The sequence below is a fragment of the Ursus maritimus genome, unplaced genomic scaffold (genome assembly GCF_017311325.1).
Source record: "Ursus maritimus isolate PB19 unplaced genomic scaffold, ASM1731132v1 scaffold_24, whole genome shotgun sequence".
Taxonomy (NCBI): domain Eukaryota; kingdom Metazoa; phylum Chordata; class Mammalia; order Carnivora; family Ursidae; genus Ursus; species Ursus maritimus.
This window is the reverse complement of record NW_024424897.1, coordinates 44,790,445-44,808,068: the sequence shown is the minus strand read 5'-3', so window position 1 is coordinate 44,808,068 and position 17,624 is coordinate 44,790,445. Positions and strand designations below refer to the sequence as shown.

At 43.4% G+C, this 17,624-nt stretch overlaps 1 protein-coding gene across 1 annotated transcript in view; it reads left to right on the top strand.

Moving 5' to 3' along the window:
* The window catches only part of METTL16 (methyltransferase like 16), a 78,027-nt gene extending 61,213 nt beyond the window's left edge, over positions 1-16,814 (top strand). The window contains exons 9-10 of the mRNA XM_008695270.2: positions 9,851-10,024; positions 10,161-16,814. Of these exons, the coding sequence (XP_008693492.1) occupies positions 9,851-10,024; positions 10,161-10,784 (798 nt within the window). The 3' untranslated portion in view covers positions 10,785-16,814. The remainder of the gene's footprint in view (positions 1-9,850; positions 10,025-10,160) is intronic.
* Positions 16,815-17,624: the final 810 nt, after the last annotated feature.

The following is a 17,624-nucleotide window of genomic DNA, read 5'->3' as shown; positions in this document are numbered from 1 at the left end:
ATAATTTTTCTGCGCTGTACTGAGAGGTGGGAATAGAGTAGCATCTGTTTGTTCTCATAGTTCCTTCACAAGAGCGATCAACCTTGTTTCCTGGAGCCTCCCATCTCGAGTTTATGCACACATTGCTCAGCCCTGTGCTCCCTCTTGCCATAGTACTTGTGGAGGCCTGGTACCTGGTCCTTCAGGTTTCTGCCCCTCTATCCATACAATGTGCTTGTTCTGGGTGCTCTTCTCCCAAAGGCTTATTAGTTGCACTTGATCTTTCAAGTCATCTTTAAATGTTGCTGTGTCTATGAGCCTCTAGCCCTTCTCTCATTGCAGAGGAGTAGAGACGTGTAGAACTACAAGGGGACAGTTTGCAGATGTTTCTGAATACATGGGCTCAGATTTAAAACTGAGTCTGTCCTTTCTGCACTCTGCTACTAGGTGTGCTGCTGGGTTGAAATAAGTCTCCGTGGGGCACCTGGGTGGCTCAGTCGGTTAAGGGTCTGCCTTGGCTCAGGTCATGATCCCAGGGTTCTGGGATCCAGTTCTGCATTGGGCTCCTTGCTCAGCGGGGAGTCTGCTTCTCCCTCTGCCTGCCACTCCCCTGCTTGTGCTCTCTCTTTCTGACAAATAAATAATAAAATCTTAAAAAAGAAAGAAAAAGCAAGCAAGCAAGAAAGAAAAAAGAAAGAAAAGTCTCCCAGTCAAATCTGAATGACCTGTCATGTGGAAGTCTATGCCCACCTTTGTATAATGCAGTAGGGAAACTAGAGGTTAGTGTTTGAAATGTTCACTGGTTTAAAAGATGGTTCTAATTTTTTTACCACCCTATGGAATTATCCTTTCTGTCATTTTCTGGAATATTAGGGCTTTCACACCAAGTTGTTAAAATCATTAGTAATGCCCTAGGTTATCCCTGTGCAGATACTGACAGTTGCAGGAAAGTTTCCAAATGTTTTCTGTGTAACCTGCTTTCCACATTTGTTGGCACTGCAGGTGAAGAGCTTATAATGGGCTCTGGCACTTTCCATGCCATCTCAGAGCCCAGAGTCACCTTTGCCCTCTTGGATTAGTAGCTATTTCAGATCAAAATATCAAAGGGCACTGTGTTTCTGTGTTAGCAGAATCAGCTTATTTTGAAAAGGAATCTTCTCCCTCCCTGTCTTTTAGGCCAGCCTTGAGCCCTATTCCTAGTTTTATCCATCAAAGAATACCTCTTGCAAAGGGCCTCAGGTTTCTCACATGCCAGAGTACTCCCTCCCCACCGCTACCCTCAACCCAAAGCTGTTAATAATGCGTTCCCAAGTGTTCCATTAGGTGCACTCAAACTGCTACAGGGAAAATGGCAATTTCTGATTTGCAGTAACCCAGCAACAGTTTCTTAGCACTGGTTCCCTTGATCAGCAGCTGCTTTCCCAGGGGTAGTCCCAGGGCACTGGTAAGGTTTTCCGTGGGCTGTCCTCTTGGTTCTCCTTCCCTCCACCTGGACCTCTCCCCATCCCTTGTGTTTTGAGATGCTCGTCTGACTTTCCCCCCACTTGCTTCCGTTAGGAATGGGGAGATAGGAGGGTGCTGCTTTCAATGAGAGGAAGCCAAGGACTAGAGCTAGTTAAGTAGAAATATTGACCTACTTCCCCACCCCACCCCCACTCCTGCCTTTTTAGGGTAAATGTGCAAGTTACTATGGCAACTTCTGTTTTCACTTATCTTAGCCCACTGACTCTGTTTTTGTTGGTGCTGAATGCTAAAAAAAATTCTGATTCAAGTGCCTACACTAGGTCCATTGCTCTTGTCTGGATTTATTTTAGCAACAAAAAGATGAGTCCTAGTGTTGATAGAATTTTTGTACAATCATTTCTGACTGATGATGAATATAAGAAAGCATACTGTGAGGACAGTTCTTTACAAAGTTAACAAGCATTCTAAGTAGAATGCCTCTTTGTCCCAGCTTCTCCTCTAATTGCTCAGGGTGTTATTTAGCTTTGCTTTGCTTTCAGAAGTTTAACACTTGTTAAAATAAGAAGGAAAAATAGTGTGGCCCCAGTAAGTTGTATACCCCTGGAACTCTGGTTTTAAAAAAATTATCCCCCTGAGTGTTCAAGACATTTCCTTTAAGCCTGGAGACTTTCCTGCCTAGGGAGTAAAACTAGAGGGCTTTTGGAAAGCACATGGAGGGAAGGGGTCAAATTAATCAGGTAACCTTGTTAGTGTCAGAGCTGGGGTCTCCTGACAATACTGTCCTTACTACTGCATAGGTATTCACACTGGTTCTAGATAGATTAGGGATTCTGTATAGGGTGCCACAGGGGATGACATCTGGGGGCAGATGTCAGGTTGGTACTTCAGGCCTTGCTCTTATTTTAACCAGAGCTGATCTGCTTGCACTAATATTATGTATTGATTTTATTTCTCGAAAGGATTCTGCTGTTAAATGGTTTGAAAACCAGTACTAGACCAGGCTATACAATAGGCTGTAAAACAGGTGCAATGATTAAGGAGCTGAGCTTTTGAGCAAAACCAGAGCCGGAGTCCAGAAGGACTCTTTTCTTAGTTACTAATCTTATTCCATATGACCTTCATTGTGATAATACTGAAGAAAAGACACCATTTTCCGTCCTTACAAGGACAAGTTTCGTGAGTGGGAAACACACACATAGCATTGCTATGGAATTATATCCGAGTAAGTGCTGAATTTGACTGGTCGGGAGTTAGGGAGTTCCCCAAATGGAAGCAGTTCTGGCTGGCTAGTCAGAGCTGACCTCATGGAGGAGTTGTCCGTATCTGATTGGTGCTCAGCAAGTTTTCTTTGATGTTAAAAGGAGTGGTGTAGGATTTGTACCAAGGTGCAGCACTGTGGGCAGGTCATTAGTAGGTGTAGCAGATGTGAAGCACTGGAGATAGTCTTTGTTGTTATTTGAGTGCATCACACACGTTAATGTCATTCTTATTTAAACCTGACCACAGTCAAGTGAGAGTAGATGGTAGTATCCCCACTTGCTAGATGAGGAAACGGGGGGCTCTAAAAAGTCAGGCTAGTCCTCAACCACGCTAACATAATTATTTGTTTTGACCCACGATTCACCACAGCAGTTTTGAAAAGTTTTTTTTTTAATCTGTAATGATTTTTAAAATTTAAATGCAATTAATTAACCTGTGATGTATTATTGGTTTCAGAGGTAGAGGTCGGTGATTCGTATAAACCCAGTGCTCGTTACATCATGTACCCTCCTTAATGTCCATCACCATCCCTCCACCCCAGCAACCCTCAGTTTGTTTCCTATGATTAACAGTTTCTTATGGTTTGTCTCCCTCTCTGGTTTCATCTTGTTTTATTTTTAACTCTCTTCCCCTATGATCCTCTATTTTGTTTCTTAAATTCCACATATCAGTGAGATCATGTGATGATTGTCTTTCTCTGATTGACTTATTTTGCTTAGCTTAATACCCTCTAGTTCTATCCACATCATTGCAAACGGCAAGACTTCAAATTTTTTTGATGGCTGAGTAGTATCCCATTGTGTGTGTGTGTGTGTGTGTGTGTGCGCGCGCGCGCGCGCGCACCACATCATCTTTATCCATTCATCTGTTGATGGACATCTGGGTTCTTTCCACAGTTTGGCTATTGTGGACATTGCTGCTATAAACATTGGGGTGCGGGTGCCCCTTTGGATCACTACATCTGTGTCTTTGGGGTAAATACCCAGTAGTGCAATTGCTGGGTCATAGGGTAGCTCTAGTTTCAAGTTTTCCAGAGTGGCTGTACCAGCTCGCATTCCCACCAACAGTGTAAGAGGGTTCCCCTTTCTCCTCATCCTCGCCAGCATGACTTGATAATTTCAGACATTCTGACTGGTGTGAGGTGGTATTTCATTGTGGTTTTGATTTGCATTTCCCTGATGCTGAGTGATGTTGAGCATTTTTTCATGTATCTGTTGGCCATTTGTATGTCTTTGGAGAAATGTCTGTTCATGTCTTTCAGCAATCTCAAAATTAACATTACCGTCAACAAAATGATTTGTGAAAATAACTATTTTGTCTTTTTTTCATTTCTTTTGTCCTTGGGGACTGTCTCCAGATGGATTTTAAAGTCATTTGGAATGTTTCTTTGTAGGTTTGTGCCACCAAGCCCATACACAGTTAGTAGGTTCGTTTGTTTCATTTCATAGGGATTCCTTTTTGTGAGCTATTTAATTTTGTAATTGTGAAAGATATATGGTTTCAAAGTCAAATTAAAAAAAAAAGGTATAGTCAGTAGTCTAGCTTCTCTTGTCTCTTTGAAACATCCTAGTCCTTCACTGCTCTGTGGGTCATTATAATTTATCCTTTGTGTGTGTGTGTGTGTGTGTGTGTGTGTGTGTGTGTGCGCGTGTGTGTGTGTTTAAACAAAGAAAGTATACATGTAGGTTTTAGACCACGACTGATTGGTTTAGTTGGAAGAGCATGGAACTCTTGCTCTTGGGATCCTGAGTTTGAGCCCCATGGTGGGTGTGGCTATTACTTTAAGAAGAAAAAAAAAGAAGACAGTATTTGTTTATCTGGGGGGAGGGGAGAGGGGCAGAGGGGGAGAGAGAAGCTCCGTGCCCAGGGTGGAGCCTGCCCAGGGTGGAGCCTGCCCAGGGCGGAGCCTGACTCAGGGCTTGATCCCACAACCCTGAGATCATGACCTGAGCCGAAATCAAAATTCGGTTGCTTAACCAACCACTCAGGTGCCCCTCCCCCCCCAAAAAAATGTAAAAAAATAAATAAATAAAACCACCCCTTCTTAGATAGCATTCTACATAGACTTTTCTCCCCCTTGCTTTCTTACTTTTTACTGTTTTGTTTTTTGTATTTGTTTGTTTTACAAGTTTGGTTTTAAGATAGGTTTGAATTCACAACAGGTCTTACACACAGCGATTTCAATCAGTCTGGAACACAATGTGGAGGAATAACAAGGATTAATGACTTCTTAATAGTCTTAATAGAAAGAAATTAGTCTTTCTACAGTATTAACCCCTAAAAGCAATTCTCCTTTATAGACAACAATATTATTGTCAGTTTCATATACTTTTACTTTATAAAGAACTCGGAGAGGAAGAAATTTCTGGAGGTTTTCCCAGATATATACAGCTACATTTTCTGTCATGCTTACAACATCTGCAAAGTATGGCACATCCAGATCCAGATTCTTATGATCAAGGGGCTTCATAATTGCCTCCTGCATATACTCTTTGAGGTCGGTCAGATTCATAACCATTCCTGTAATAGGATCAGTGTCTCCATGCACCGTCACCACAACTTTATAATTGTGTCCATGGCCATTTGGATTGTTGTATTTCCCAAACAGTTTCAAGTTTTCTTCATTACTCAGAGATTTGTTGTGGAGTTGGTGGGTTGCGCTGAAGGAGATGAGGTGGGACACTTGTGCCCAGGGGCAACAGCTCTCGCTGGCACCCGCCACGCTCATCGCTTTGCCTCCTCGCTCAGCTCACTTTTTACTGTTATTACATATATCCCAGGGATGACTTTAGGACATTTTATTTTATTGTTATTTTTTTAAGTAATCTCTACACCCAGTGTGGGACTTGAGCTCACAACCCCCGAGATCAAGGGTCACTTGCTCTTTGGGGTGCCTGGCTGGCTCAGTCGGTAGAGCATGCGACTCTTGATCTCAGGGTTGTGAGTTCAAGCCCCACATTGGGTGTAGAGATTATTTAAAAATAAAATCATTTTTTAAAAAAGTCATGGGGCGCCTGGCTGGCTCAGTTGGTTAAGCATTGGCTCAGGTCATGATTGCTGGGTCCTGGGATCGAGCCCCGCATCAGGCTCCTTGCTCAGCAGGGACCTGCTTCTCCCTCTGCCTGCCGCTCCCCCTGCTTATGCGCTTGATCGCTCTCTGACAAATAAAATCTTAAAAAAAAAAATCATTAAAAAAAAGTCACAGGGTACCTGGGTGGCTCAGTCAGCCTTGGGCTCAGGTGGTGTTCCTGGGGTCCTGGGATCAAGCACCACGTCAGACTCCCTGCTGGGTGTGGAGCCTGCTTCTCCCTCTCCTTCTACTCTTCCCCCCCCCCTGCTGTCCTCTCTCTCTCAAATAAATAAATAAAATCTTCAAATAATAATAATAATAATAATTATAAAGAGTCACATGCTTTATTGACTCAGCTGGCCAGCCAGGTGCCCAATTTCAGGACATTTTAAACAGTAACCTGTCAGATTAAGATAGCAATAATGATATGCCCACTGAACTGTCAATAAGGAAGTTATACCCTTAGACAACAAAATACTCAATCCACTTCATGGCAGCAGAGCTGATAAACATTCAAGTAAGGCATAGTTGGTAAGGTAGTCTGGCTGTCCTTCCCCACACACCCCCTGTCTATATTCTAGTCAGGTGTCACTGTTGGCCCTTGGCTCTGTTCCTCCGGTAGAGAGAGCCTGTGGAGAATCACAGCTCCCAGGCATTCAGCTTGTTTTGAGGGGGGGCGGGGGGGCGGGCAGCAGCCATTCAAAGTACAGCAGAACAGCAAGGACTCCACTGCAGTGGCCAAGAGCAAGAGTACTCCTTTCCCCTCAAGACCATTCTGGAGGTTGCTTTGTCAAAACAAGTAGGCTGTGGCTACATGCTCCGCAGACCTCTAGTGAATGACTCCCTTCTTTTCCTGCAGATCCTAGGGGAACTTAATGATTTCATGTAGCTTTTGGATTCTTTGGGAGGTTTTCCTTAGTTGGGAGTTTGTAACAGGGTCATTGGATGGAGCCCAACAGACTGTGCTCAGCAGGGAGTCTGTTTGCGATTCTCTGCCTCTGCCCATCTCCCTGCACGCGCATGCACGTGCATTCACCCCCCCAAGTAAGTAAGTAAACAAATAAAATCTTGGAAGCAATTCACTAAAAATATTCAGATGTACCAGATCTAGTAGTTGGCCATTATATATGAAAAACTGGGGCCACAATGCCAGGTAAAGGAGCTGTATTTGAGATACATAAGTTTTCATTTTCATCCTGGAGTAATAGGGTCTATTTTGTTATATCTGACTTCCTCAGAACTTGGAAAGTGGATCCATGATAGAGCTCTTGTTACGTTCGGTGAGAACGCATTTCTCTCCTTTTAAGTTATAGAAATGATGATGAGTCTTTTCTTTTTTTCAAGAAAGGCTATTGTAGGCCAGCTCTAGCATGGCAAATTGAGAAACAGCAGCATCTTCACTTGGCTCGTTGGAATTTAAGCACAAATGATTACCATCTCTGTAAGAAGAGATATGAGGCACTGTCCTTTTAGTCATATTTCTCAGTGATCTTTGGTGTGCTGAGTGGGCTGTCCGGGATGATCCTGTTACAGTGACCTGTCCATAGTAACAGCCTTGGATGTTGGAAGTGGAATTGGGACTCTGGTTCTTGTCCCCCATCCCCCTCCTACAGACCACTAACTTTCTTCCTCCCCAGTTTAATAATCACATCTTAAGCTCGTTAGTGAAAAGTGTTAGACTCTCAGTAGACTGTAGAAATTATCTTTCTTATGCTGGGTGATTGAGTAATAACAATACTTCTGTGTTAATATCAATATGAATTTGTCTCATCATGTCTGAAACATTAATTGAACAAGTTCAGACTCAGAGCTTTGACTCCACGATTCATTTTTCAAGAGCAGATTCTTAGTCATATATGTACCCTCTGTTTTTGGTCCCTTTTTTTTTTTTTTTTTTTTTTAAGATTTTATTTATTTATAGAGCGCCTAGGTGGCTCAGTTGTTAAGCGTCTGCCTTCGGCTCAGGGCGTGATCCCAGGGTCCTGGGATCAGCCCATCATCGAGACTCCTTCTGCAGAGCCTGGCTTCTTCCTCTCCCTTCCCCTGCTTGTGTTCCCTCTCTCGCTGGCTGTCTCTATCTCTGTCAAATAAATAAATAAATAAATAAATAAATAAATAAATTTTTTTTTAAAGATTTTATTTGACAGAAGAGTGTGCATGAGAGCACACAATCAGGAGGGAGGGGCAGAAGGAGGGGTAGAAGCAGACTCCCTGCTGAGCAGCGACGCAGGGCTCCGTCCCAGGACCCTGAGATCATGACCAGAGCCAAAGGCAGACACTTAACCAACTAAGCTACCCAGGCGCCCCTGGTCCTTTTCTTCTAAGCTTGTGTTCTAGTGTTCTTTAATTTCCTTTTTTTATTTTATTTTTTTTTTTAGTTAATATGTGGTATAAAGGGAAAATGTAGATTATTTCCTAGAAATATGAGCTAGGAGTTTTCTAGCATAGAAAAAGCTGGCTGTTTTGTTGTGTATTTATGAGGTGTGGAGTTGCTGGTTGGTTCGTACAAGGCCTCACCCAGTAAGTGGACCTGACTGCGTGTATACGCACGAGTTCCGTGTTTCCAGGTGGAGCTGCAGTTAGCGACACCACCACCGAAGGGCTGCCTTTTGCAGGAAAAGGTCTTCAAAGCTGACTATGGTGTTTTCTCTTTATGAGCCTTCTTCTTATAATCTTTATCTGCTCATTTTGACCCTTAATTACCTTAATTTTTTAAAGTTTTGATAAATTTTGCCAACAGGTACAGCTCTGTTTCTTAAAGTGTTCATAATATGTCTGGTCTTAGCTAAGAGTCATTAAAAAATTAGTAAATTTTTACTTTAGAAAAATAGGTTTTAAATACAGCAACGCCATTTAGTTTTTTAAATTGAACTTGAGTCCCTCTAGTGGGTAGAGTATAAATCACTCCTACGCTTGAAATCGAAAGATGACAGTCTTCAGTTATGTGGAACTAGCTTTTAAATCCACTCTTCTTGTCACTACTGGTATCTCCTCTTCCAGCAGAGAGGCAGTGTTCAGCTAGCTGTTGGCTTGGTCCTAACATTAGCCAGGATTCTACAGGCTTCCTTTTCTGCCCATGTGATCCTAGTGACCCTGGTCATTCCTTGCATGTGATCTCACAGACTGTGGCTGACCAGCTGCTTTCCTTCAAGCCTGAGCAAGTATCAACTTAGATTACATATAGGCGATTTTAAACCATGCAGGTTTCTTTTGTAAAGATTTTATTTAAGATTGGGGCGCCTGGGTGGCTCAGTCATTGGGCATCTACCTTCGGCTCAGGGCATGATCCCGGTGTTATGGGATCGAGCCCCACATCAGGCTCCTCCGCTGGGAGCCTACTTCTTCCTCTTCTACTCCCCCCTGCCTATGTTCCCTCTCTGCTGGCTGTCTCTCTCTCTGTCAGATAAATGAATAAAATCTTAAAAAAAAAAATTTTTTTTAAGATTTTATTTAAGATTTTATTTATTTTGAGAAAGAGAGAGAGAGTGCATGAACGGGAAGGAGCAGAGGGAAAGGGAGAAGCAGACTCCCTGGTGAGCAGGGAGCCTGACTTGGGGCTCAATCCCAGAAACCTGGGATCACGACCTGAGCCGAAGGCAGATGCTCAACCAGCAGAGCCACCCAGGTGCCCCTAAACCATGTCGGTCTTTAAAGAAGAGAACATAGTGCCCCAGGGTCCTCGAGTTACCATGAAATAAATAATTGTACAAGCCTGTGTTGGGCACATGTAGATTAAGAACATTTAGTAACAGGAGGGTGTTACATGCTGATAGCCTATGGCTGCCTGTTTTGGGGGTGGTTCAATTCTAACTGCAAATTACTAGCTATGTGACCCTGACCTGGTTACATATCTGTGTATCGTAGTTTTCCTTTCTATAAAATGGGGAGGTGATAAATCTATATGGCAGAGTTGTTTTAAGTATTGAAAATAAACACGCAAAGGCCTTTGTGTTTTTAAGGCTCTGGATTTGGTAGTAGAAGTCATGGAAATGTCCCTAGTTGAGTTCATTATAATGCATGGTATTTGGTTATTTGGATAACTTTCCCTTCTTCCCACATGCCTTCTTTTTCTTTCAGTCACCACCCAGTAAGCGAAGAAAATTAGAGAAGTCAAGGAAACCCATTACGTTCGTGGTGTTGGAGTCTGTGATGAAAGAATTATCCCTCAAAGCATCATCTCTGGGCTCTGAGACAGTGGAAGGCATAGTAGTAGTGACAGCATGGATTGAAAAAATCCTCACCGACCTGAAGGTACCTGGTTAAGCACATTGAAGAAGTACTTACAACAATATATTTTTTCTTTCCTCCTCTTTTTTGCTTTTTTAAAGGAGTTTTGAGAGGAGAAAAGTGATTTCCTCTAAAATTCTGTTTTTCCTCCATTAAATAGGTCCAGCATAAGCGAGTTCCCTGTGGAAAGGAAGAAGTTAGCCTTTTTCTAACCGCAATAGAAAACTCCTGGATTCATTTAAGGAGAAAGAAAAGAGAACGAGTGAGACAATTGAGAGAAGTTCCCCGAGCTCCTGAGGATGTCATCCAAGCCTTGGAGGAGAAAAAGTCCACCCCCAAAGAGTCTGGCAGTAGCCAAGATTTGGCCCAGGGCCCCCAGGAGAGTGTCCCATGTGGGCCTGCCGCACAGGAAGGCGAGTCTGCCACTGTCGAGGGCCATTGCTCAAACCAGGATCTCCTTTCCCAGGAAGAAAACCCAGAACCCATGGAGGATGAAAGGAGTGAGGAAAAGGGAGGGGCGGAGGTTTTGGAGAGTTGTAAAGGCTCTAACAATGGAGCCCAGGACCGAGAGGCTTCTGAGCAGTTCAGCAGTCCAGTGTCTGAAAAAGGGAGCCATCTCCAAGGAGTGGCTGGACATTACCTATTTAAGTGTTTGATAAATGTAAAGAAGGAGGTGGATGATGCTTTAGTTGAAATGCATTGGGTTGAGGGCCAGAACAGGGATTTGATGAACCAGCTTTGTACCTATATACGTAACCAAATTTTCAGGCTTGTTGCTAGTTAACTTCTTGCACAGTTGGGAAAGTTTCTATAAAGCAGCCTACTTCGGGGTGGCAAGGGGCATTCCACCATAGGCCCACTGGTAACATTATGTGCAATTATCTTAAAAAAACAAAACAAAACAAATTAATCTATTTTAAAACAGTCCCCACCCCCCTTCTTAAAATTATTAGGCTTTAGTATGGTAGTTCATGAGGAAAAATTGTTACCAGCACCAACAAAAAGCTATCAGTAAACTCAGGAGGGATTTAAACCTGACTTAAGTTGACCACCTTAGCTTTAGGCTGAGGCCAGAAGGATTGTTTTTGGAGTCTGGTCTGGGTCCGAACTACAGAGCACTCGGCTCCGCCATCCCTAGTTGCTTCTTGAAGAGGGGTGGCTTTCTCGTTCTTGAATGGAGGCAGTATACCGGACAGATAGGCCCTGTGCCCACGTCTAGAGTCACCCGCAAGACTTCTCTGGGTCCACAGGATTGATTACCCCTGCGTCAGGGAGAGAAAGCTTAGTAATGCCAGGAAGAAGGACTGACCTGGGAGGGTGCCTGGAAGATGTCACATTCCTGACTCATGTCTGTTTTGATGCTGCATATTTCAGAAACAGAATTAGGTAAGCCAGACTCCCACACGATGTGACTGAGACACAGCAGAGTGAAACCATACCCCTACCTCCAACCTGTTTGAAAGTACTGTTTTGTAGCGGTTTTACTGATGTATGATTTTTTTCTTTTGACATTTGAAGTGGAGCTTTGTTTTATTTTTAATATAAGAATATCCAGAATTGAAATCTGTCAATCCTGTTTGAATTCTGGGATTGGGGGGAATATATTCGTAGCTTTGAATGGATAAATGACTGATGACAGAAATAAGAAATGGAGCAAGATAGTTATGAACAGTAGATTGCTTAAGAAAGTCTCATCTATTGCCAGAGAAGTTGTAGCTGATCAAATACTGCTTTTTGTGGGTTCCCTTGTAATCTCTTCGGTGCCTGCCTGTTTGCACTGGAGAATTCTGAGGCCAGGGTGACCATGTTCTTAAAACATGTTTCTCATTGGAGTGTCTCAGGGCGCAGCAGGAATGCCTCTGGAAAGGGGGTCTCTTGGTGTCTCAGTTACCCTCTGCTGTGCTTAACTTTCGCACCTGGAGTTTGATTTTACACCAGTGGTCTAAGGCTCTGTCTGGACTGAGTACAGTGCCAGAGCCCCTTCGTCGCCACAGAAGAGACTGGGGCTGAGTACTTAAGCCGTGCTTTTGAAAGGTGGCTGTTGGTTAGGGCAGAAAACTGATGAAATTGGCCTGTCTTGGCAGCACCTAAACCTGACCCTCAGCAGAGATAAAAGAACTAAAAATATGACTCTGTTGTACTTCCCTCTGTCAGTAGAGACAGAGCTGCCCAAGAAAACATATTAACTAGCGTTCTTCACTAGAAGTCCAAGGACCTCTAGAGAATCCATAAACCTCCTGGATTATTTCTGAAAGTTCTCTGAACACCCCCCCCCCCAATCCCCCTTCAGAGAGAAGAATCTCTGACAAGATGAGAAAACTAGTCCCAGGGTCACACAGAGTAGCATGTGTTCATTCAAGATTTGGAAAATGAGAGTAGAAAACAGCAACAAAATCACCCCTCATCACAGTCTTATGACCATTATTGGTATTTTAATGTTTCCTTCTACCTCCTTTTCTGTAGATGATCTGGGTGTGCAAGGGTGTGGGCTTAACTTTGGTTGTACTCATGCTGTGTATTTATTACACTTCTCTTCATTTAACGTCTTGTATTTTTCTGTGTTAGAACAGTAGTGTCTTTACGTACCCTCCTTGCCTGTTCAAAATGCATTGCAGGCACAGTACTAACGTTCAAGTCTGGGACTGCACCAATGTCTGAGCTCTGACAAGTAATAAAACTGCAAGATGTGGAAAATCCAAGGCCTCTTAAAAGAAGGGAGTAAGTAGCCCTTCATCTTACCTAAACCACAGCATTTTCTTCTGTAGCCACACGGGGGCATCTTTGGCCCTTTGATCAAGCTCCTTAACTTCCCTGCAGAAATAGATAAAATGTGTCTTTGATATTTTCTTGAAATAATCCATTTGCTACCCAGATAATGTTTTTTATGCAAACAAGTACATTTTCACATAAATAAAATTTGAAATAAAAAAGTAGAAAGACCACCCCGTGGTCTTTTTATCTGGGCATAGTATTTCAACCTTTTTATGTTTCTTTGTGGTCTCAGTTGACAGTATTTTCTTTTATTTCCATGTGTCCTGCTAGTCTAGAAGATATCTAGGTTGGGTCAGTCTTTTGGATTAACTTTTATCTAGTTAATGGAGGTACTGGGGGGGGGCACTATCTGTTTATCTTAATCAGTAGTTTTCCAGAAGTCTGGAGTTCCAGGAAGAGTTAAAATGGAGAGTTCTAAGAAGCTGTTCTCATTGTTCTTTGGTCTTTAAATTCCTGTTTTGGTTTATCTGACTGGTTGACTAGCGTGTGTGTTGTGTACGTCAGAAGTTGGCACTGTTGGCTCTGTGTTGTGTACGTTATATAGGTTAACTAGGCCTTGTTTCCCACAAGGGACGCTTCTCTGTGGAACATAGATACTCCTCGCTCTGGTGTCTGTGTGGGTTCAAGGAAAAGTGCCATCTACCCTTATTATTATGGCACAGAATGAGAGGTGATGGGTGGCCACCCAGGAGATCTCTCTGCACATGAGGAGGGGAAAGGTCCAATTTGGAAAATAAGGAGCCCTCTTGGAGAAGGAAAGTCTCAAAGGTGCAGCAGGTTTAAGGCCCCTCAGGAGGTGCCCCTAGGAAAGGGCCATGACCGTATCTTGTTTAGAGAAGTTGCTGCCCAGGAGATTGGGTTTGCTGAACGGGCCCTAACCCTAGTAAAACACAGAGAATGAACTGACTTTTGCCTCCTGGAACAGAGCGTGGGTTGTCTTGAACCTTTCTAAATGCTCCCCAGTACAAAGTCTTGGTGCTAGTGCCAGCACAGTATCTGAAAGCCCTGTGTGGGGTTCACCCCACTAGCAGCAGGGCCCTACACACATACGGAAAGCTCTCGCAATGCTCTGTGAAGACATTCAGATCCTCTGCTGTGACTCACCCAAATGACTAAAACAGCAGTTTATTTTTTTAATTACTGGTTGGAACAGCTAATGCTCCTTTTGGAACAGCTAATGCCGCCTTCTGGAGGCTGTGCTTTTACTGCAGGGGACTTTGTTGTGACTGAGTAAGGCCCTTGCACCTCTGAATGCCCTTTGAGGTGTGGCCTATCTGCCTCTCCGTCCAGGTGAAAACATTAGGGACTCTAGGCTCTCCCCGGGGAAGCAGAGGGTCACGGGTGCTTGTTGTGAGCCAAGAAACTAAGATAAGAAGGAGTGGACCAGAAACTGCTGCTGGAGTTGGCAGAATTGGCTTGTATATGATGTTCCCAAGAGGGCAAAGGATATTTAATCCCAGATGCTTCTCCAGCACCCTAGGAGAATGAAAAGCAGAAAAGAGACTTTGCGTCATGAGGCCTGGCTTTGTGTTCCGGTTCACTCGCAGGGTAAGTCAGTTTCACTAAGCCTTGGCTTCCTCATACAAAAGATGAAGGATTCTTGCTTCGTAGAGTTGTAGCCACAGTTAAGTGAGAGAAGTATTAAGACACCTGGAGGAGTGCATAAGCAGAGTGGTCTTCTCGACTTGCTCATCTCTTTGTATTCTTCTTTGAGTTTTCCATTTCTGGTCAGAACATCTTGCGGATTCATGTCCGAAGGCCAAGACCACAAGTGCAGAATTGCAGGTGTAGAGTGCCACTTCTTGACCAAGAACAAAACCTGTGCTTCCAGGTACTGGAGTGACGAACAGGGAACCAAATTGATTGGCCATCTTCTACATAAATTGTCTCACAGCAGTGGGGTGTCCCTCTGTGATAGCTTTAAAAAATAGAAGCTTGGAGAGCTTAAGTGACTGGCCCTAAGGTTATCCACAGAGCTAAGTCACAGAGATGGGGTTTGAACTCGGGTCCAGAAATCCGAGACTGAGGTCTTGTACCAAATCTCAGATTTGTAACAAACATTACACTTAAATGGAAATGGACCTTTAGGCTCAACCGACCTACCTCTAAGGAGGGGGACTTCTATTACATGGTGCAGGGAGGAGAGAGAAAAAGCATCTCTCAACCAGCCTCACTTTATTGAGCACTTTAAGATAGTAGTATTGTCAAGCCTGTGATCAATGAGCAAGATTTGATAAATGAAATTGCTTATAATTAGTTCTTAATTTATGCTACCAAATCTTCACAGAATTTTGTATTTGGCAGCAGTGCAGATAATTAAGTAGTTAGTGAAACCACATAATAAAATGTCTCGTGCAAGCACATGTTGGATCAGAATCAATGTAAAATAACTGATAATTAGGTAATGACTCTTTGACAATACATAATTGTATAATAAGGGAAGAAGGGTTTTACTTTGTTAATACTTTAATAGGCAGCTCCAAATATTTCACTTACAGAATTGATGTGCTTTTTGATCTTGCTGGAGAAAGTCACGATTGTCAGAAAAACAGCAAGTCATCTTCCCCAGGTAGGGTGAATGAACTATGTAAGTCTAGAGGAAAGAAAAGGCTGCCTGCCATCTGGTGGACCCATTCAGGGAGTGTGGCCCAAGAGTCTAGAAACGAGAGCCAGGAAATTCCCGGCTAGGGGACTTGGCTGGCTTCAGCAGCCAGTCAGCCCCCAGGGAAATGGCAGCTTGTGCTACTGCTGTCCAAAAAGAGAAGGCTCTGGGGAGAGCACTGTGGAGCCAGACCCTCCCAGGACGGCGGAGGAGGCCCGGACCCGCTCTTGTAGATTCTGTGATTGAGGAGATTGGATGTTTCTTGCTGGGAAGGGGGGGTCCCAGTCTGCTCTGGTGTAGCATCCTTAATTCAGTGTGTTTGTCCCAGGATTCCTGCCTTCAGGGGCACATGGGGGGCTTTATGAACCAAACTCTAGCCTGTATTTCTCTGAACTCTAGGCGAGCACTAATAAGGACTCGATTCATTCACAGAGTGAAATATTTCCTCATCCTGTATAGCAGGGGCCAGGCAAGAAGGGATAGAGCTCATGTTCTGACTAAAAGGGAGTAGCTGTTATTCGATTCTAGAGTCCTTCTCACCTCTTAAAAGAGAATCCCGAAGATTCCATCTAGGGCCCTTGTTGGCTCTTCGCTCCTAGCACTTCTGGCTGACCGCATCCATTCCCATGACTTCAACTACTGTTCACGCATAGATTCAGCATTCCCCAATCCAGACCTTTCCTGAACTTTCAACATCCACATACCTAACTGCCTACTGGACAGCTCCTCCAGGACCATGGCGGTGTCAAACTCTACTTACTGTCGAAACCTGCTTCTCTCCCATATTCTTGATCACCATCCATCGAGCTGTCCAGATTAGGAATCCTCTCTCTCCTTCACCACCGGGACTAAAATCTTTCACCTTAGAAATAGCCTCCCAAATTCAGCCCAGCCTCTCCATCCAGACTGCCGCAACCTTAGTGCTCTTCCTCATCTCATCTGGACTGGAAGGGTCACCTGAACCATTTCTAGGGGACTTCAGAGCTGAGGAGCAGAGATTTAGGTAGGTTTGGTGGCGGGAAGGGAGGTGAAGAAACCCACACGTTGGGGGGTGAAATAGAAGCACTTTGAGGAGAAGGGCGGGGTGGGAAGGAGATCTGTAGCAGCACGTCGCAGTGGTTGAGATCAAGAGATCCAAGGCCCTTCCTGAGAAAGCACAGGGGAACTTTCTTCCCCTTTAACCTGTTTCATAGTTGCAAAGGTGCATTCTCATAAGAATTTAGAAAATAATAAAAATGTATAATTCCACTATTCAAATGGAGTTATATTTTGTTAGTATTTTTATATGCATATATATTTTTAAGTAGCAAATGTGGGATCATATTGTATATGACTTTTTATAATCTTTTTCATGTAGCAATATATTGTGATAAACTTCTGATTATAAAACTAATCTCTGTATCAGAAAACTTTTAAAAATAAAAATTACCAGTAATCACACTGCCCCAGAGACAACCACCACTAATATTTTGGTTTACTAACAACCTGTTTTCTTTACATGCCGTACTGTGAGTGTTACTTCACTAAACCAATTGTTCCTTGCTGGAAATTTTAGTTTTCTGGTTTTCTCTATTGTAAATAACGCTTTAGCGAGGATCTTTGTATAGAAACTTTGTGTGTGTGGGGGCGCCTGGCTGACTCAGTCAGTAGAACATGTGACTTGATCTCTGGGCCGTGAGTTCAAGCCCCACATTAGGGATAGAGTTTACTTAAAAAGCAAATCTTACTGTGTTTCCTTAAACTGCTTTAGGATAAACTTACGTAAGAATTACTGAAGCACAGGAACCTTTTTAAAGGTTCTTTGTGTATATTGCCAATTTGGTCACTAAAAAGGTTGTGCTAGTTTACATTTCCGTAAGTGCCAGTTTTTACCACTCCTTTGATAGCACTACAAGGCTAATTTTTATTGTCTTTTTTTTTTAAGATTTTTATTTATTTATTTATTTTTCGAGTGTGCACGAGTGGGGGAGGGGCAGAGAGAGGGGAAAAAAACCTCAAGCAAACTGTGCTGCATGCTGAGACTGACATAAAGCTTGATCCCACAACCCTGAGATCATGGCCTGAGCCAAAATCAAGAGTCGGACGCTCAACCCACTGAGCCACCCAGGTGCCCCAAGGCTAATTTAAAAATCCTCTATTGGCGGTGCCTGGCTGGCTGGTAGAGCATGCGACCGTTGATCTCAGGGTTGTAGGTTCGAGCCCCACGTTGGGTGTAGAGATAACTTAGAAATAAAATCTTAAGGGAGCCTG